Below are 21,475 nucleotides of genomic sequence, written 5' to 3'. Positions count from 1 at the left end.
AAGAGACAACCATATTACTTCAGAGAAATACATTTAGCATGGGCAGGCGTATTGAGAAATTAAAAACATCACTGGAATTAGTTTAGAAATGATGAGCGAAGGCTTCAGGGCTTGAGTTCTTATCTCGTTTATTGAATCACCATGGCCAACAAAGCTCTGCATAATTTTGTAAAAAGAAATAGGACACTCACTACATGCCCTTGATTCATAGTTTAGATGGTAATTTAGTGGCAAGCCCAGTCCCCTGAGGCCCTGACTACAAATCACAATAGTACATCCACCTGAATTTACATGTCTTCACTGTAATATATTTACTGAAGTATTCAACACCTACAATATTCTGTGGAAAAAAGTTACAGTTTGCTAGTGGTATTGATACATAGCAAAAAGACAATTCCCTAATCAGTGCAATTTTCAAATGACTTTCTGGAATAGACAACACAGGTAAACCGACATTTCTCAAGCAAACGATGCACTGATTTATGCAAATGACACTTCATTCAACTTTGAAATAGGAACATAGGCAAGCCTGGGGGTACTAGACCTTAGATAACTTCTCGGTAGCACAGTTGATGACCCGAATGATCCCACTACTTCCTGCTGCCACCAACAGCGGTGAGCCATCAACATGATAGCGAACCCAGCTTAGTTCGGAATCAGATACTAGTACTCATCCTTCTGAGATACATAGGCAAAACTAGCATTAGAGAAAGCACATTATCAAACTTACATTAGCAACCACAGACATTGGGCATTGTCTTTCTTACATCCTCATCAACGTATGCTTGTAGAAGAGCAAACTACCATTCTCAAGGCACCGGTAAGTTGTCACCTGCAAGATCAAGAGGCAAGCGAGGCGATTTCTCAACACGAGCAGGGTGAAAGTAGCATCTTTTCATCTTAAGGGGCATTAAAAGATTATCTTATAATCAAAGTAGTAGTAGTACTAGTATCTGATTCCGAACTATCCTTTCCCCAATGATCAATTTTTTTTATCAAAAGTTGCAGCTATTCATCAAATGTATCAAAATGTACAGCAAATTTCACCATCTTTTCGCAAAACAGATCACATTATGGTCAGAGATTACGGACTTCAAATTCCCAACCAAACAATGAATCAAAGGTCCCAGCTTTTGGTCCAATTTCGAAACCAAAAGCTACCGTTTCCCAAAATCCACAGCTACCCACACGAAAATCGTAGCTTTCCCGACCATTCATCATCAAGAACTCCCTGAACCTCAAGAACACATAATCACAGCAAACAAGCGAGCAAGGAGTTGGGGATCTTACGCGGTTGCCGCCTACGGTAGCGAAGACGTCGTAGTAGCGGGCATCCATGAAGTTGAAGCCGATGGCGTAGAGCGGGCGCTTCCCCTCGGTGTGCTTGCCGCAGGGCGTGTACTCCCGCTTCCGGCTGGGCGCGAGCGACCCCTCCGCCGCCTCACACCCCAGCCCCTGCCCCGGGTCCAGCTTCGCCATGAACGGCATCAGCGCGGCAATATCCAGCTCTGCCGGGCCCTCCCACTCCGATGCTTCCCCCTTCTCCTGCTCCTTCTTCTCCGACGACGGCCTGGGCAGGGCCGTACCGTAGATTTTTGGAGGTCCTGTGCCAAAGCTATGATCAGGTCCCAAAAATACTGTCTCTTGCTGTAAACACAAGTCGACATTGAACGGTCTAAATGTACCACAAAAGTAATACATTGTTACAAATCACAAAAGTTCTATATTATGAGTATACTTTACATGATAGAATTTTTGAGACATAAACTTCATATGATCAATTTATATCGATATTCAAAATAAAAGTATTTGATCGATATAGCTTCAGAGACAACTTATATGCGCAATCACATAGAGTACATAACAATTATAGTAAAAAAATAACATGATCAAAATATTGATTAGATGCCTTATTCTGCATATTCACAACCCAATAAGGCTTGACAATTCAGTCTAGTCTATTACATATATTAAAGAGCTAAAAATTAGAGCAATTCTTAGAGTTAAGTGCTACAGCTACTGTTCATGTGGGTTACATATATATGTGCGTATACGGATACATATATATACGCATATGTGTATGTATACATATACGCATACATATATGTATCCGTATATATATGTATATATATTTTTTTGCAAAATTCTAGAAAAATAGCGAAAGAAATAATAGTTATATTGATAAATTGACTGAAATAATCTAAAATGCATAGAAAAATATCTAAAACTCAAAATATGAAACAAAATTAGTTAGGTTCGTATTACTATCGTCTATATGTAAAATTATATGCATATATGAAAGTACCACTATTTTTTCATAATTAAATAAATATGTTAAATATTGATAAATTTATAAATAAATATTGAGATGCTCAACATTGGTGAATCTAATTTTTTTAGACTTTTTCTTGTCATGCTCTGTGAAAAAAAAAAATGGATACAACGTAGGCATGCGAAACCACCTAGTTTCACTTAATGCCCCAACAGTCAAGGATGATATGCATGCACAATTAACTCACTACTTAATTATACACTCTAATTGAAAAAAAAAAAGAAATGCCTTATTTGCGCCAATACCATCGCATGCAACTCTTGTCTAACGTTCTTGGGGGAAAATGTTATCTCTATTTAGATTATGCATTTAATTTGTATTGAGTGATAACTGATTGATGTACAATTCAGAAAATAACCATTACTTCCTCTGTTTTTAGAAATAGTATGAGTATTTATTTTTGAAAAAATCAAATTTTCTATACTTTGACTAACATTTAATGAAGAAAAAAGTTAACATAACCCCTGAACTATCGACTGGTATATACTTAAAACCCTAAACTACAAAATCAAATATTGTAGACATTAAACTTTGCAAAACCGTTTACTTACCCCCTAACCTAGTTTTCTGAGGTTGTTTTCACCTCGTTGGTGTCCACGCTAGCACTGATTTTGCCACACATGCGGGGATAGGCACTGGGACCTCATGTCAGTTGCCTTGGGTCCACTAATGAGGCTAGTGGTGTGGAAAGAGAGAGAGAGAGGGGGGGGGGGGGCGGAGGGAGGTGACCAGGGAGGAGGCCGGAGGGCGCCGGAGAGGAGTAGCCCACCGGTGGAGCCTCTTCGTGTGAGGAAGAGAGGGGTGGTTGGGAGAGGAGGCTCGTCGGGGTTGGTCTTCCGACCGAGCGGCTAGCGGCACGGACTGGCTGCATAGTGCCACCATGACCGACCGGCTTGGCTAGCTCTCACCAGTGGCAAGCATCGGCCCAATCAGCCCAGCCGAGGGCACCAATAGCTAGAGCGTGCCGCGGGGAAACCATTTTGGTGGGTTATGGATAGCGGTTCTTGCCGGAAGGTGGACAACGATGAGCACAATGGTGGTGGTAGCTCGTTCATCAACAGAGAAGAGGAAGGAGAGGGAGATTCGACCATCTAAGGGCAAGGGAAGCTCTAGTGCGCTAAGGGAAGCCGGCCATGGGGTTCTCCGGCTAAGGGCCTGGCCATGGCTCAACCGATGGTGTGCGGTCGAGGCGTGGCAGGGTTGGGTCACAGCGGAGAGGCACACCAGCGTCGGGCTGAAGGGAAAGCGACGAGCGCAAAAAAAGGAGGAGGGCAAGAGGAAGCTCACCATGTGCATTTTGGCCGAAAGAAGCGTTGTAGCGGCGGCTCGATGTGCGACCGGATCAGGTGGTGGCCAGAGTTAGGGAAGAGGCTCGGTCCGGTGGAGAAGAGGATGAAATCGGACCACGGAATGATGGAGAGCGCCAGGTGGATCTCCCCTTGGTTTCACACAGCTAGGCTATAGAGGAACAAGGATCGGGCGTGACCGATTTCGCTCGGAGGCATGGGATTTGGCCGGTGGTGGCGCATTGTGAATCTGGGCACTAGTGCTTGCTTTGTTCAATTGGTAGAGACCAGAGCGGTCATTGACATACGGTCCCAGTGCCCATCCCCACCTTTGTGGCAAAATCAGTGTCAGCGTGGATACCAGTGAGGCAAAAATAGTCTCAGAAACAAGTTAGGGGGTTAAGTAAACAATGTTTCAAAGTTTAAGATCCATAATACCTGGTTTTGTAGTTTGGGGTTTTAAGTATACATCAATCGATAGTTCAAGGGGTTATGGAGACTTTTTATTTTAATCAAATTATAAGAATATCTAGTGTACAAAAATTATACAACTAGATTCATAATTCAAAATGATTTCATATTATATAAGTATTATAGCTATAAATGATATATTTTGTGAGAAAATCTTATTTAAAATTCAACTTCAAAGACCAAGTCTAAAAGAAATACACCTACTATTCCTGAACGGATGGGTCACTTAATTGTTCAAATTTCAGATGCATTTATTAACTAAAGTGGTCAAAAGGGGGGGGGGGCATAGATTCACAACTCAAAATGATTTCACATTTTATAAGTTTTGTTGCTATAAATGATATATTTTGTGAGAATCTTAGTTAAAATTAACTTCAAAAACCAAGTCTAAAAGAAATACACCTACTATTTCTGAACGGATGAGATAACACCTAATTGTTCTAATTTCAAATGCATTTATTAACTAAAGTGGTTAAAGAGGGGGCCTAAATTAGTGGGGGGCATGTGCAGCCGCTCATCTTGCACATGCTAAGATACAGCCTTGGGCCTGGGCTTCGGGGTAGTAGTGGTGGCAGCGGCGACAGGGACCAAGTGCGGCAGATTCCTTCAACATGGCTAGAGCAGGGTTCGAAAATTTGTTGAAAATCGCTCGGTATTAGCAATATTCGGCCAATTTGTTGCGGTCCACATTCAGAAATCAAACAATATTCAATTTTGAATTCAAAAAATTCAAATCGGATTTGAAAAAATAAAAAATTCCATAAAAACCAAAGACAATTATAAGACTATCTGTGAAAAAAAATCAAAAAAATATCGTTTGCATCAGGAAATATGTGCTGAAACATTGATAGTTCGAAAAAAGGTTGAAATGGGTTGAATGCACAGTGTAGATAGCCTGTTTCGGCCCAACTCAATGAGATAAGGGCAGGAGCAGGATAAGGTCTTCCCAGAGTTCCCTCGCTTCGCCCAGAGCAAAAATGATGCCATCTCCTCTAGCCCGGCTAGATCCGCCATGTAGCCGAGGAAATACGGCGGAGGAAGTGCAAAAGGCGGTGCGGAGTAGTAAGTAATCGAGCGCATTGCAGCGGTATTCGCGATTTACAGAGGGAAAAGCAAGCGCCTGACGCCCGACCACATTTTGATGCAGTTCGACTAGTAAGCGCCTAAAGCCGAGCGATTTTGTGCTTAATGCGATCAGTATGCGCTCGTAGGAGGTCGTCAGTGCGGCTAGTTGTCGATGCAGTCGAATCCGACCGATTTATTGTGTGATACGCTCATATTTCATCCTGATGCGATCGGTTTTAGGTCATGTGCGCTCGATTAATACGTTTTACCGATTGGTTGGTATATTTTATGCTTGGTTAGGGTTGGTTCCAAGTGGTTAGTGTCGGTTAGGGTTCGCTTTTAGATTGTTAGGGTTGATTAGTGTCCGATAGCGTTGGTTAGCGCCTAGTACATGGTTTTGTTCAATGTTTACTCATTGTTAGAATTTGTGGAGTGCTAATAGGATGATATATGTTATTTTGTAGTAATCGATGATGGATAGAGATGTGGGTGGTAGCACAGGGACAACTTGCACCTGAGGTTTAGGTGCAATTACTGTAAGAAGGAAAAGAAGGGCGGTGGTGCCACAAGGTTGAAAGAACATTTAGCAGAGCGCAAATCGAATGTTATAGGTTGCGATAGGGTGCCTCCAGATATATGTGATCACTTTATACGTGAGCTTGATAGGACAAGAGATAAGAGGAAGAAAATGTCTGATACATAGTTGCTATCTACACAGCGAATAATGCTTATGTTCATCGAGGAGTATAATACAACCGAATTTAATCGGCCCGTTAGAAGCTGATGCTATTGAAGGTGATGCTTACCTTCTGGAACAATTTTCTAATTTTCTATACATAACAAAATATCTGACTAATTTTTTTTTCATCTGGTAGGTTGCACATGGCGTTGATGCAATAAAAACTATGGATCATCACTTTTGGTAAGTGTGGATGGCTGTATGCTAGTATCAAATGAGTTTTGTAGCATGTGATTGTGTTTCTAGCTTTTGTGCAGATAATTCGATATATTTGTTAACTTGAGATGCTACTTATGTAATATATGGATATATTCAATGAAATAAGTATATAGTCACACTCGTAGTTCTATTAATATGTATTTGTTTCCTTGGAAATATCCAAAATATAGCAAAGGTTATGCCAAAAGTTTTTCTAATTTTTTCTAATTTTCCCCATATGTATGACATATGCATGAATTAGATGGTATGATTAAATAAAACTTAGCAAATCTCATACAATATTTGTTTCTATTTGTTTCTGATTTTTTTGACTTTTTCTGATATTTTTATATTTTCCTTGAACTTCCCTAAAATTCGAACAATGTGCTCAATAAATCGGCCAATTCAACCGGTTTTTGACAAAATTGGTCGAAATGCGGTTCATGCCGTCAATGCGATAAATTCAGTAAATTCAATCGGTTTTCAGTTCAAACCGAGCGATAACCAAATGTCGATTTGATCGGATTTTTCCACTGATTTATAAATTTTACCGAACGAATTTTGAGCGAATTTTCCGATATTCGTAAATTTTGGAAAATCGCTAGGTAGCAAATTCCGATGGTCCATCGAATTTGTAAACCCTGGGCTGGAGCGGGGCCGCACTTTAGAATTTGAGGGTTTAAGTGCACTGATTAAATAGGGGATTAACGCTTAATCCTTTTCTGGAAATCAAATTGGAAGGGAGGCTTTCACACTGCAAATCGAATTGAATCAAATCCTCACTAGAACATCGAAACAAACGGCAGGACGCGGATTGAAATATGCAACCTTGACTGGTAGTGCCTTACTAATGTTGCGGTACAAGTTTCGCCGGCGGAAGAGGCGACGACGAGGGGTTTGGGGAAGAACGGGACGAATGGGGTTTTCCCAAAAATAAGAAACTTCTGGCCGGGGGTCTTGGTAAAAATGGAGTTCAATCTGGTGCGTACAAGCTTTGATCGGACGGTTCAAAAATTTGTGGGCCTGATCTTGTAAAAAACCTGATTTTTTAATTTAACATCACTAGTTTCTTTATCAAGGCCTTTTATCTAAAACGAATAGATGTAAAAGTACAAGCTGCAGTTTGCCTGGTGTATATTGGGGAACAAGGGAAATTTGTTAAATGAAGCACGATGCAAATGAGCTAGACACAAAGGCTGTGATTGATTGCTCGCATAGATTATATATGCAGGTTAAAGAAAATAGGTTAGGTGGAGTTATATTTATTGAAAAAAGGAGTGTTTGATATGTTAAATTGATTGAGTTTTTGTTTGGTTGATCAAATCTGAGTTCGTATGAGCAGATGCTAGAGTTAATATTATAATTAGTTGTTCGTATAAAGGTGATTTTATGACACTAATAAATGGGTCAGCTTGTATGAGTAGATGTAAGAGTCTGTATCCGTCAAGCCAGACTGAAGATGTATATTTGCATCTGCACGGACCAAGATGAACAATGAATAAAGACATCAAAATATACTTCTTTCTCAAAATATACGCACCCATCAAACCAAAATCACCTTATACGGACAACCAATTAACTCCAAAACATATAAATAGACTAAACACAACGTGATGCAAGGAACCGCTCATATTCATACCCACCTATTTAGTTGGGATTTTAAGGCCATGATTTTTCTAGCAATCACTTGCATCTTTCGACGTGATTCATGTTTCTTTCCATCGGACTCCTCGTTCTTCTCATCGGATTCGGTCACCTGTTTCTTGCCATGAGACCTTTGTTTCTTGCCACCTGACTCTGTAAGTAATCACTCTAATCAAGAATGATTTTATATATTGAATTGATGACCAGGGAGTACACCTATATATGTAGCCCAGCCGAGATATTCTCCACGCGTGATTTATAAAAATAGTTATTAGGAGGAGGAAATCTCGGCGGATCCTATTGATTGGGCGGAGATTGACTCAAGGGCGTGATAAGCGGTTGACCAAGCCGGGTAGTCGAGCTAATCAAGTCCAGGGTCATCACGCATGTCTAACATGTCTCAGTAGTTAGAGCATCGGCGGAGCAGACGTTCAGATTATATCAAAACTTGATGAAGACAGAGAATGCAAGTCCTTTGCTGAAGATATCGGCGTATTTGGAAGATGTCGGAGCATGAAGGACGTGGAAATCACCCATGACAACAGCTCTCGAATGAAGTGAAGATCAACTTCCACATGTTTTGTGCACTTATGCTGAACAAGGTTGGTTGATGAGCATATGATTTCTTCGGGTATGATCAATACTGTCAATAATCCTTAAATCATACAACATCCAATTATAAGAGCACGTGCATGATAATTAGATCACGAGATGAATTCATTTCTCGTTGTTCATGATTCCTTAGATGGATTACTACTAAATTCTTGTGGTGTTTTTATTGCTTAAGAATATAGGAAAAGCACCATAATCTTATCCGAATGTCACCTCTTGAAGGTCAAGTCTACTCAAACTCGAGGCTAAGCTCTAGTCGTGGTCGTGGTCGTGGTCGTAGTCGAGTCTCAGAATAACACATCAGTAAAACGGGCATAACTCTCTTATACAAAATCCGTTTTAGGTTATCTTAGACATTATAAAAAGCTTACGATTAGCCCTTTCTAATAGATATGAGCTCGATCAAATATTCCTTATAGTTCAGTTATAGTCAAAGAAATAAGATATTATGCCACCATTTTGAACCTAATTAGGTCTTGTAATCCTGTCGGGCTCCGAGTCCAGGTTGTGTACGCCTCTTTCTACGGCTGCACAACCTTAGGTTGACCTCCTCATGTCCCCCTATAAATATATAGTAGTCGTCAAGCTCGGGTTTAGTTTAGATTATTCTGTTTTAGACAGTTTTGTTATTTATTGGTTTGTTGAACCTCAATAGTACTTCATTCATAATCAGTAATATTCAGATTGCATCTACATATTCTGTCTTGTATTCTCGATTCGCTGGCAGAAAAAGCCTTCTTAACAAGGTCAACCGCGTCTTGGCACGGTTGATTACCACGGAGTAGTAGTGTAGTAATTGTGAGGGTTCTTGATTGTTCTGATCGAAACCTTTGGATCATCAACATCAAAGCTCCATCAATCGACTTATCATATTAACTACGGAAGATCGGGCACCCCGCATCAATGGTGGATAGGTACACCGCACATACATTGTCGTAGTAGATAATGGTGGCTCGACGAAGAGGACTGTGGAGCTCCTAAAGTAATTAGCGCAGCCAACAAGCCTCGGTCACAGCATTGGCCACAGCATGGTACTCAGCCTCAGCACTAGAGCAGGACACGGTGTTCTGTCGCTTCGAGGATCAGGAAATGAGATTGTCGCCAAGGAATACAACATAGCCAAATGTAGACTTGCGTGTGTCAGGACAGCCTGCCCAACCAGCATCAGAGTATAGCACCAAATCCTGCTACTAAGTGCGATGTAGATTAAGACCAAGATCAAGTGTGCCACCAAGGTACCACAAAATTTGTTTAACAGCTGCATGGTGAGGCTCCCGAGGATCGTGCATGTGAAGACACACCTTGCTGAACCGCGTAGGAGATGTCCGGACGAGTAAAGGTGAGGTACTGTAAAGCTCCGGTAAGGCTTTGGTAATCAGTAGGGTCGCCCACAGGGGGGCTGCAGTGTTAAAGACCTTCGGATTGGTGACCACAGGTGTGCTGCATGGCTTGCATTCTGACATACCTGAGCGGTCCAGAATATCCAATATGTACTGGCGCTGAGAGAGAAAGAGACCACCAGGATGGCGCTACATAGAAATACCCAAGAAGTGATGGAGTTCCCCAAGATCCTTCATGGAAAATTCACATTGCAGTGCGCTGATAGTCTGGTGGAGTAACTCAACAGATGAGGCCATCAGAACAATGTTGTCCACATGAAGGAGTAGGTAGAGAGTGTCAACTCCATGATGGTACACAAAGAGAGATGTATCTGTATTAGCCTCGATAAATCCAAGTGTCAGCAAGTACGAACCAAACCGAACTGGCTGTACCAAGCCCAGGGTGCCTGCTTAAGTCCATAAAGAGACTTGTTGAGGCGACATACAAAATCCGGATGTGATGAATCCACAAAACCCGCTGGCTGGGAGTAGCAGACTGTCTCAGAGAGAGTGCCATGAAGAAGGCATTCTTGACATCAAGTTGATGGATGGACCGGTTCCGAGAGAGAGCCAAGGATAGAACACAACACACAGTGGCAGGCTTGATGACAGGACTAAAAGTCTCATCAAAGTCGACACCCAAACATTGTGTGAAACCTCGAAGAACCCAACAAGCCTTGTACCTATCGAGAGTGCCGTCGGAATGTAGCTTGTGCTTGAAAATCCATTTATCAGTGACCACATCCGCCCCAGGTGGACGTGGAACGAGGTCCTAAGTATTGTTGGACAGCAATGCCGCATACTCGTCCTCCATGGTAGCCCGCCAATGTGGATCGGCTAAGACGGACCGATATGTCTTGGGCAACAGGGAGAGGACCACAATATTTAAGTTGAGCCGCTCAACTGGCTGCCGGAAGCCATGCTTGCCACGTGTGGCCATGTCATGACAGTTGACGGTGGGCGGGACAAGCACCCCACCGGCTAGTAAAGCAGCCGTGGGTGCAACCGGTGCCACGGGAGGTGATGCGAGGCCAATGGGACCGACCGTGTGTGGCGATATGGCGGGTGCTGGGGAGGTCGCAGTGGCTGTGCATGGCACGGACACGTCGGGCGACTGAGATGCTGCACGGGCCACGCGTGGCATGAACATGGCAGGAGACGGAGGGGCCACGTGTGGCAGGCATGCGTAGGGCGACGGAGGGGCCACGCGTGGCAAGTACGCATCGGTCGACGGAGAGGCCGCACAGGTCGCACGTGGCACGAGTGTGGCAGGTGATGGAGGGGCTGCGCGTGGAAAGCATGTGGCAAGCGATGGGGTAGCCACATATGGGCGCATAGATGCAGCTAGTGCATCTGGCACCATACTGGCTATGCCAGTCACGTCTCTGAGGGAAGCTCTGGCACTAGGCACGGTGTGTGCACTGTCATGCGCATGGGAGGAGGCATCTGTAGAGGAAAACAACTACTGTGACCCAATGGGAACAGGGGCAGTGTCATCATCAAGTAAAAAAAAAATCAAAGTCATTAGTGGTTATTGGTTTATCTAACTCGGTAAAGGGGAAGGACGCCTTGTCAAACGTAACATTCGGAGAAATGATGACCAGGTTAGAAGTGAGATCAAGACACTAGTAACCTTTTTGGTCAGAGGAATAACCTAAGAAGACACACAAGGTGGAACAAGGGGGAAGTTTATGAGGTGTGGTGGCTAAAAGTTTGGGATAACACTTGGAGCCAAACACGTGAAGATGAGTGTAGGTGGGGCGGCGACCATGGAGGGCAAAGAAAGGAGTAGAGAAATTAAGTGTCTTGGTGGGAAGACAGTTAATGAGGTATGTGACGGTGTGGAGTGCCTCAACCCAATAGGACAGGGGAGGCCGGCCTGGAACAACAGGGAGCGCATAATGTTATTGGTGGAACGGATAATGTGTTCGGCCTTGTCGTTCTGGGGGAAGGTGTAAGGGCATGACATGCGAAGGTGGACGCCATGAGTGAGGAAGAAAGTGCGAGCGCTGGAGTTGTCAAACTCACGACTATTGTCACATTGGATGTTCTTGATCGTGGTTCCGAACTGTGTAGCCACATAAGAGAAGAAGTGAGAGATAGTGAAAAAAGTGTCGGACTTAAAACGAAGAGGAAACATCCAAAGGAAATGCTAGCAATCATCAAGAATGACCAAGTAATATTTATAACCAGACACACTGACGACAGGTGAGGTCCAAAGGTCACAATGAACTAAATCAAAATTCTTGAGAGCTCAAGACTGAGAAGTGGAAAATGGCAAGCGGACATGGTGACCAAGTTGACAAGCATGGCAAATGGAGTCACTAGCACTTTTATTACAAGAGATGGTGGACATATTAGCTAAAGTGGAGAGAGCGTCATGACTGGGATGACCAAGATGATGATGACATAAGGAAGCTGGGGCTCTGATGACAAAGGTGCAATGTGTGGGGAGGGACACCAGTAAACATAAAGGATAGAGCGGCCTAGAGCTATTACACTTGACGATCACGTTCTTGGACCGAAGATCCTTCACAGAAAGGCCAGTAGGGTCAAACTCGATGGAACAATTGTTATCAATAGTAAACTGGCGAACAAATATGAGATTTTTTATGATGTGTGGTGCAACTAAAACATTATTAAGATGAAAAGGACCCACAAAATTGTAGAGCCAGTAGAGGTAATGGGAAGCAAAGACCCATTACCGATAACAATCGATGAAGGAGTAAATGACCATGGATGGGCAACTAGTTACGAAGTGACCGTTTCGTTTTTGTAGGATGCTCCGGCCTATTGCTCTTTCCTTGTGCTTATTTCGCTTTAGGTGAGTCAAGGAGAGACTACCGGCATTCGATGTCATGTGTGATGAAGCACCAGAGTCCATGTACCACTCGTTGGTGGCAGACGGAGTCAACATCATGGTACTAAAAGCGTTCACCAATGATTGATGATCCCAAGAAGCAAGGCCCAACATCGGCGACCACTCAGGTGCTGGAGCCACCTGTGGACCAGGGGCTGGCACGGAAGAGTAGTGGAGCTACAAGAGGGGCGCCTGCACCAGGCCGTAAGGTGTGGCCATGTTGTAGTGCGCGATGGATAGGGGCACGTCGGGCACGCTGTTGCCCACCTGTAGCACACGGCTAACCTCCTAGAGCAGTCCTTGGACCCAACCACATCTGAATTGTGTTGGTACATGGATTGTAAAAGGAGGGCCAGGGTGCGTTGTTGACGCTGGATGAGCCCACGTCGCCAGAGGCCTTTCGACCACCATTGCCCCGGCATCGATGGCAATTGGAGTTGCCAGAGCCACCGAAAGAATTGCCATGTGGAGCGCCACCATGAGGAGGGATGGGCGTGCAATGCCTGGATGCGCCGCCGCTATGTCTGAACGACGCGCCCCTGCTTTGTGTGCCTTCACGAGGGACAGGTGGTGTAGTGGCGATGAATGCGGTGGCGGAGGAGGGCTAGTTTTCCATCATCAGTTCCTCGAGGAGGAGGTCAGAGAGAACCTTGTGAAACGTTAGGAACGAATGTTAGCGTTTGAGCAAGGCGGCCATATAAGCGAACTTATCGTTCAACCCGTGAAGAATGGCGAGAACGAGAATTCGATCATGCACGGGCTCACCGAGGGCTCCAAGGGCATTGGCCATACTCTTCAACTTCCTACAGTAGTCGGACACAAAGAGGTCGCCTTGGATGAGCTGGCGAAACTCGGCGTCAAGGAACACGACGCGAGTCTCCTGATTGCTAAGGAACTTTTCCTATAGGCCGAGCTATACGAGATGGGCGGCGGCATTGGGAGACATGAGGATCTCCACAAGCTCATTGGAGATAGTGCCATATAGCCACGAGCGAACAAAACAGTCCATCTGGGACCAATTAGGGAGGTCGGGGTGGCCGTCGTCGGCGAGGACGTGGTCAGTGAGGGAGTATTTGCCGAGTGTGAGGAGCAAATGCTCACACCATTTGCTGTAGTGCGGAGAAGAGAGGTCCAGAACAATAGGAACGAGGGCCTTGATGTTCTGAACCACCACAGCTTGGGCATGAAGGTTGGAGAGGGTGACCGCTTCATGAAGAATCAGCGCATGCTGGACTTGGCTGGCATGGCTGACCTCGCGCTCCCAAGCGACAGTCACCTCATGCTCCCAAGCAGTGGCAGATTCACACTCAAGAGTGGCAGCGGCCTCGCGCTCAGCGGCAGCGGCGGCTTCACCATCCATGGTGGAGCGTCAGGCTTGGGCGGAAGCGTGCGATCACAAATGCGACCGGCCTGATACCATGTAAGCAAGTAATCACGCTAATCAAGAATGATTTTATGTTTTGAATCGATGACCAAGGAGTACACGTATATATGTAGCCCAGCTGAGATATTCTCCATGTGTGATTTATAGAAGTAGTTATCAGGAGGAGGATATCTCGGCGGATCCTATTGATCGGGCAAGAGATCGACTCAAGGGCTTGATAAGCGGGCAACCAAGCCAGTCTAGGGTCATCACGTCTGTCTAAAAGACTCCATCTAGGGTTGATAGAACTTTTGTTGATCTCCGATGGTCAACTACATGATAAGAGGTGTAGCAATGTCATCCAAGTAAAGGGGAAGTTGAGAGGGGGCTCAATGAGGTCGTTGGGACAAGTACACAACGAGGTTGTTTGATGGTGGTCGATCGGAGGTGAGATGAAGGGGGAAATGGTGGCGGCTCTAAGATGAGGAGATGCGGTAGAGTTTGAGAGAAGGGCGCCTTTTATACTATAGCTTAGTTGATAGGGGCTCTCGGCGAAGCATGTCCACTAGGTTCGAACTTGAGCACTCACTTTTGGAGGGGGGTTTTCCCTTCCATTATTCTTTTAAAAAAGTAAGATGGGTGATTATGTGCAGCTTTAGTGGCGATTGGCTATCCCTATCCCACAAAAGCCACAAATCCCTCTTTAATCAGTTTCATTTTGCAACTGTTCCGTAAAGTTGGCTCCTCCAAGAACCAACCGGAGAAGTTGCCATTTTTTAGTGTGCACGCCATTTTGGATACTCATTGTGTGTGTAGCAGTGAGGGGAGCAGAATTGAGGGGAGCAGAATTGAGCAGAATTTTGTGGTGGTCGCAAATAAAGATGATTATTGGATAGAAAATCTATTTTACGTGTAAACTAAAGGGTAGGAAACCGGTTGCTCTATTGGATCCCGATGAATACGATTAGTGAAGTGCCAGGAAGATAAATAGGCTCAAGATTGTGGGTTCAATCCTAGGATGCTTGAGGTAAAACCACCTAGCAACGGGTCACTTCGAACGCTGAAAACAGCATGGCATGGGAAGCTTGACTTGTGAGGACTACATTTCAATTTGTTTGTATGACTCAGACATATTCCATTCTATATCTCTTGACCCACATGTCACTGATAGATAATTCTTGAAACGCCACATTTTAGAGATGTAAATATTCGACAACCATGCACCACAATGGCTCATGTCACTACTATAGAAACATCCATCCACAACCCTCCATATTGCTGGTTCTTTAAAACCGGCTAGGATAATGTATCAATGCTGGTTTATGTCAAAAATCGACACTGATAGTGGAGGGAGTACGGTTTATATTGTTTTGCAATCAATTTTTAAAAATTCATAATTTTTTTCATATGACGTTGAATGAAGATAAATTTTATATGAAAATTATAGCTCTCGACGAAGATCTATAACTTTATAGTTGACAAATATTTTATTTGAAGTCATCTAGATACCAAAATCTGGTGTACAACTATTTTGGCATTCGTAACTTATCAAGTTCAACTCTTCCGTCGTGGTTCACTCTTGGGAGTATCTAGCATTTCTAAACGAGATGAAAATAGATAAAATTAGTAATAACTAGTGAAATGATAATATATACAATGCTTAATCACTAAATAATGATTAACATAGAATAAGTGTAATGCTCTTTTTAACTTTGGTGTGGGCTAACTTACATGTTGGATGAAAAATGAAATGATATAAAAATATAACTTAGGCAAATGATCATCTCTAATAGTAGTAATTTCATTATAAAATAATAATATATACAATGTTTAAGTTGGTTCATGTTGAAGTAGGGTAAAACTAGTGTTGGTTTGCATGTTTTCAGTGAGATATTCAAAATTTCATAAAATATTCACACAAAGTTGGATGGAGAAATTTTTTATATAATAATTATAGCTCTCGATGAGATCTACAAATTTATAGTTGATAACTTTTTTAATTGAAGCCATTTTGATACCCAAATAATCATCCTAGGTTTTAGGCAACAGGGGTTAAAGGGGGGAAAATACTATTACTTTCAGCCATCTATAATAGGCTTTGGGTAAAGTGAGAGGTCTACACACATGTAGAATTTTTTTTGGATTTTTTCAGCCCCAAATTATTTAGAGGCTGAAGGGTGGGCCACGGTGACTTTTTAAATTGAGTTGGAACCAAGGCATCCATCTATACCGACTAGAGAAATTTCTATCTATACCGACTTGGAGAAATTTCTAGCTTAACTGGCCTTAAGGGAGGAAAACATTTTCCCGACCCCTGCTTCTAAGCAACAATGCATATACCCTTGTTCAGGTAAAATAACATTCCTTTGCTTATATGTATAGATAGATGTTAATGGTATAAATTGGACGCCGTTATATATACCTGAGTAAACATGCTTTCATTTCTGAGTTTTAAATAAATCAAGTCTTGTCATGCAAGTTCACGCGATCAAATCCGATAGTAAAGTTTGGCAAAGTTGGGGAAAACATATGATAGTCTGAAATGGTTGTCTCTTTTCCAGTGGAGTCAGAGTAGAATTCAATAGCCCAATAGCAAATACCTTTTTTTTTTCTATAGAAAAGAAGTCTGCAAAGGACCAATTGCAACAGTCCCGACCTTGCCCTTCTCAACTGCCCATCTGTTGTGGCACATGGCTCGACCTGTTCTACTCATGGTACTTAGTAGTACCTAGCTACCCAAGCATGTCTCCAGAAAAGAAAGAAAAGCTAGCCCAAGCATCTTATTAATGCATAGACATCTTGACACTAGCTTCTTCTTTTTTTCCCATCACACAAAGCTATGCGAACTTGCGAAGACATCTTGAAATTTAAAAAAAAAATTGAACACACAACATTTCGGTATCATTTTTATAGGAATTATAGTAAAATAGTGTTTAAGATTTACATGTATTCAGTGGCGAATAAAAAAAATAGAGAATTTCGTTCTTCATGCTCTCCTCATCCTTTTCTCTTCTTCCTCCTCGTCTTCTCTCTTCTATGCTAAAAATTTTAAGAAGAGCTTAGGAGGCTCATAAGTGCGCCCGAGTTAGACGACTTAAGCCCTCCTCCGCCCCCTGATGGATCTGGTGTTGTAGATATCCTACACCTCTGAATCATGGTGTAAAAAAGTAGAGTGACTACTCACAAGTCACAATATAAACAAGCATACGAAAGAAACCACATAGGAATCGAAAGAAACTATGACAAGAGCCTTTCTAGTTGCAGTGCCCCTGACATTGCTTGGCCTCGGCTAATCTTGACATCATTTTTATGTTTTTAGGATACATTTTGAATTTTGGAATGATAGATATTAATATGGGAATTATACAAAAAAACTAGTGGATTTGAACTTTGATTTATCACTATAATGGAATGTTCATTTTCTATTTTACCAGCTCTTGTACAAGGTAAATCCTGTATTTTCAGTATTTCTTCTTATATATGTTTCAGCCTACTAATGGTTAATGGAGAAATTCCAGCTAATCAATAAATCATCATGAACGAAAAGGAGTTTTACATGTCAACCCCAACTGGAGCCTCTATTTGTTGATTTGTTTTCGCATCTATGAATTAGAGAAAAAATAATCGCAGTTATAGCAGCTGAAAAATGCATGGGTAACAATGTAGTTAACTCTATTCATTTTGCTTTACGGCCTCTTGTTTATAAGTTTTATTTTGTTTCAAACTAAATTAAAGAAAGCAAACAAACTGGGTTTTCAATTATTGTCACTAAGATCCTTAGACAAGAAACCAAACAAAAACCTACTAGTCCTCTTCAGTTGACCAAGAATTTTTCAGCGCGTGCCAAAATATATTTAGCGCACTAGCTGCTAGCTTAGCTCGATCTGGATTATTAGTTCAAGGTCTCATCTGTCAAATATATAAACAAATGTTCTTTTGACCATAATGGTATCTCAATTCATACTGTCTGAAGATCTCAGAGATTAAAACTTCTTGATTTTCTTTGGATAAGGAAAATTTGAATTCAACTATTATACAAGGATTTAAATTTAAATTTGAACTAGATCCTAAAAGTAGTTTAAATTTCCACAAAATCAAGAAATTTGCCCGAGCAATCCCTCGTCCAACACCCACTTAAGAGCATGTTTGGCATAACTTAAGCAGAGAATGAATAGGTACTACTGCGATAAACTGAACTTGGGGTTAACACATTTAAATTTCTGTTTTCAAAGGATCACCTATACATTTAGGTAGCCAATCATGTGCATAGACAACTTTTTAACAAAAAACATCTGCAAGAGAGTAAATTGCCAGGAATATCTCAAACTTCGTTATTATCTGATTTTCGCCAGTCATATCTTTAAATTTCAATTTGTTTGCTCTAAATTTTTTTTGCTCAATTTTGACATTGAGCTGAGGTCCACCTATCTCTGAAAATGATGTGGAAAATTTTCACCCGACAAATGCACGTGCACCCATGACTGCATAGCTTCTTTAGATCAATTTTGGACGCATTTCGTTTTCACACAATCATTTAACATATCCTGATATCGTGTCGTTTTCGCATTATGCACTTTCATATTATATATCTTGGTTATGAATTCATGATGGAACTGGAACGAGGAAGGAACTGATCAATAACCTGCTCATGCAGGAACGGAGCAACTAATCTTCACAAGATGGAATAGACCCCATATCTAACACACACCATTGTGATCCCTCACCTAACACTAAAAAACCATGGTGGACCTTTTCATATGTGAAGTTTGCACCCTTTTCATGAGCAGGAACAGAATAACTAATCTTCACAGGAGTTGTACCTACTGCCCCACACCTTTGTTCGCAAGACTCTAAACACTTTCATATGTGCAGTGCAGTGTGTATATGCATGCATGTTTGTGAGAAGAGATAGGGTTGGTGCTAGCTTATTACCATATGTACAAGCAGCTAGCAACCAGTAAGTCTATTATGATCAGCTATACATGGAAAGCAGACACAGGGACCAAGCAAAGGCCTTTCTTCCTCAGCTCATTGTTGGCATATGCAGCATCATCGTCGTCCATATCTGTTGCTGTGTTTTCTCCATTGTTGGTGTGGTTATTGCAACCAAATTTATCAACACTAGTCTTCTGTAAATTCAGGAAACATGTAAATTAAAGTGAGAATTCTTAAAAAATATATATATGTTCTATGTGTCTCCAAGGTCAAACTATATCAAATCAAATGATTCCCTAATTAACAGTTCATCATCGTGAAAAGTGGAGTATGATTTCACCAAAAGATTGTGCATATGTTTCTACAAATCTACTGGCTATTTGATAAGTTCACACAAGCAGATTTCTGATCAGGCATACTGAAAAATATGAAGAAAGGGAGCAAAGGTGAAAAAAGAATTTGTTCTGTTAGATAGTTACTTTACCTTAGAATGGAAAATGTCATCACGGGCATCCTCTTTCTTCTGGTGGTTGGCATCTGAATCCCTCAACTCAATCAACTGAATCATACAATTAATAGAATTTACTTTCATAAGCAAATCTCCCAAATCAGAATAAGAATCTGATTTGATGAGGTGCAAAATAAACAAAAAAGAATTATACAGGACCATAAGCTTGTAATTAAGCTCTAACCTTAGGGCTACTGATAGGAGAGGTGGCAGTATCCTCCAAGGACTCGTCATACAGGACCTTCTTCCTCCTCCCCTCCTTCTTGAGGCTCAATCTTCCTGAAGCCTTCGACGGCTCGACGAGGGCCGGCAGCCGTGTAGAGCCTCCTATTCCTGCACAATCACCGCTGTACTCCGATGCAGAACGGCATCCAACATCGCCAGTTGAGGGATCAGCACCACTCTCTTCTTTCTGTGGCCGCTGTGTCTCCATGAAGTAGTCGATGTAGGACGTCCAGCCGCTCTCCTCCGAGGCGTCGCCGTCGCCGGAGAAGGAGTGGTTGGCCGTGGAAGAGAGGTCTTGGCTTGAGTTCTCCATCGGAAAGAAGGTGCAAGTAGGTTGAGGGTTTGAGGCGGTGAAGTGTTGCTGTCTTTTATATACACACACAGCAATATAATGAAATGGCGTGTTGGAGAGCAGGAGGAATCTATATCAATTTGCACTAGAGAGAATTGGCCACACAAAATTCTTCTAATTTGTACAACTATATATATATATATATGTCAATATGTGTCCGTGACTTTCTGAAATTCTTTTTCTAGGCAGTGACGACACGATGATCCAACACCAAAAGTGGAATTTTCAGAAGCTGGCCTGGTCTCATACCTATCGAATAAGTATAGCGCATAAACAAATTCATTGGCAGTGTTTTCTAGCTTGCAACAACCAACCCTGAATTGTATATGAGCAAATATACGATTTTTTCACTTGTTGCAAGAACTTTAATATCTACTTGTTTGATTACTTATAGACAACTACAAATGGCATTAGTTTTACTAAAGTACAAAAAAATTGCGTGATGTTGTCAACGTAAGATTTACAACTCATAAATCAGTTATAAATCACATATTCAAAATGAAAAATTAAATCACATAAATAATCTTCCCAACCTAAATTTTCTTCTCTTTCCTTTTTTCGGATATCCCAACCTACAATTGACATCATAACTGAACATGTTAATGGTTTTAGTTGTTAGCCGGATAATGATGATGTCATAGGTCGATTATTGGAGTATTGGACAATCCAACGGTTGGTGTGGGGGCATGGTGGATAACCATGGGTATTTCTCCCTCCATTAATGTTTTTAATAAAAAGGAATCATATATTCGAGTGGCCCAGATTAATTCCGACAAAAATAAATTAGCTATCAAACATCAAGTCTGAAATCGCAATCAGAATAAGATAACTAAACAACCATACATATATATCAAGCACGTAAATTAGTTGCCAGGTCAAAATGTTACCAGAAAATCAATCGATTTAGATGACGGTGCAATAGACTTATGAACATACTAGCAGCTACAGAATAATAAAAACATGTACCCATCCGATCGAAAGATGTTTGCTTGCTACTGGATACATGCATGTGGCGTGCCATGTCTGCCCTAGCTAGCTAGAAACGGCCTTGTGAATTGAACCAGCCGGCTTCGAGAGACAGCAATGGATGGCCCCTGACATCTGAGGACGACGACGCACGACAGCGTCCTCCTCGATGACCTTTGGGCTTCTTCTGTACCTGCTTCGTCACATCACGCGTGCATCATATCCATGTGTGCAAGAGGGAGCCATGAATGGATATATGGATTGCATTGGCTTTTTAGGGAAAAAAAACTGCATGGATTGCATTGTCATGCGACCATAATTGATGCAGGCATTGTGCATGATAATGTTTCCCTTGTGTTCTGTTAATTGTTACTCGACTCCTCTTATTAAATAGATGTTGATTAAAAACGTGTGTAAATTAAAATATTTTCACCACTGATATATACAAAAGTAGAAAAAGTTTGCCGCATAGAAATGGCATTAGTATTTAAAAAATAATATCAGTAGGTTTTTCATATAAAATCTTTCAAAACATTATAT

General features: G+C 42.0%; 1 protein-coding gene across 2 annotated transcripts; it reads right to left on the bottom strand.

Annotated features, from left to right (window-relative positions):
- Window positions 1-16,859: 16,859 nt before the first annotated feature.
- Window positions 16,860-20,008, bottom strand: LOC133894854 (vascular-related unknown protein 1-like). Of its 2 annotated transcripts, XM_062335038.1 has the most exons (4): window positions 19,577-20,008; window positions 19,369-19,443; window positions 18,882-19,078; window positions 16,860-17,096 (listed from the first exon to the last, which is right to left on the bottom strand). In XM_062335038.1, exons 1-3 carry the CDS (start codon window positions 19,928-19,930, stop codon window positions 18,926-18,928), a joined length of 582 nt encoding a protein of 193 aa, XP_062191022.1. In that variant the 5' UTR covers window positions 19,931-20,008; the 3' UTR covers window positions 16,860-17,096; window positions 18,882-18,925. The 2 variants fall into 2 exon arrangements, with proteins under 2 accessions (XP_062191022.1, XP_062191021.1); XM_062335037.1 differs by lacking the exon at window positions 16,860-17,096 and having other exon boundaries at window positions 18,558-19,078.
- Between the last annotated feature and the right edge of the window lie 1,467 nt (window positions 20,009-21,475).

The sequence above is a fragment of the Phragmites australis genome, chromosome 16 (genome assembly GCF_958298935.1).
Source record: "Phragmites australis chromosome 16, lpPhrAust1.1, whole genome shotgun sequence".
NCBI classification, from domain to species: Eukaryota; Viridiplantae; Streptophyta; class Magnoliopsida; order Poales; family Poaceae; genus Phragmites; species Phragmites australis.
The sequence above is the reverse complement of the archived record's forward strand: the minus strand, read 5'-3'. Positions and strand labels throughout refer to the sequence as shown.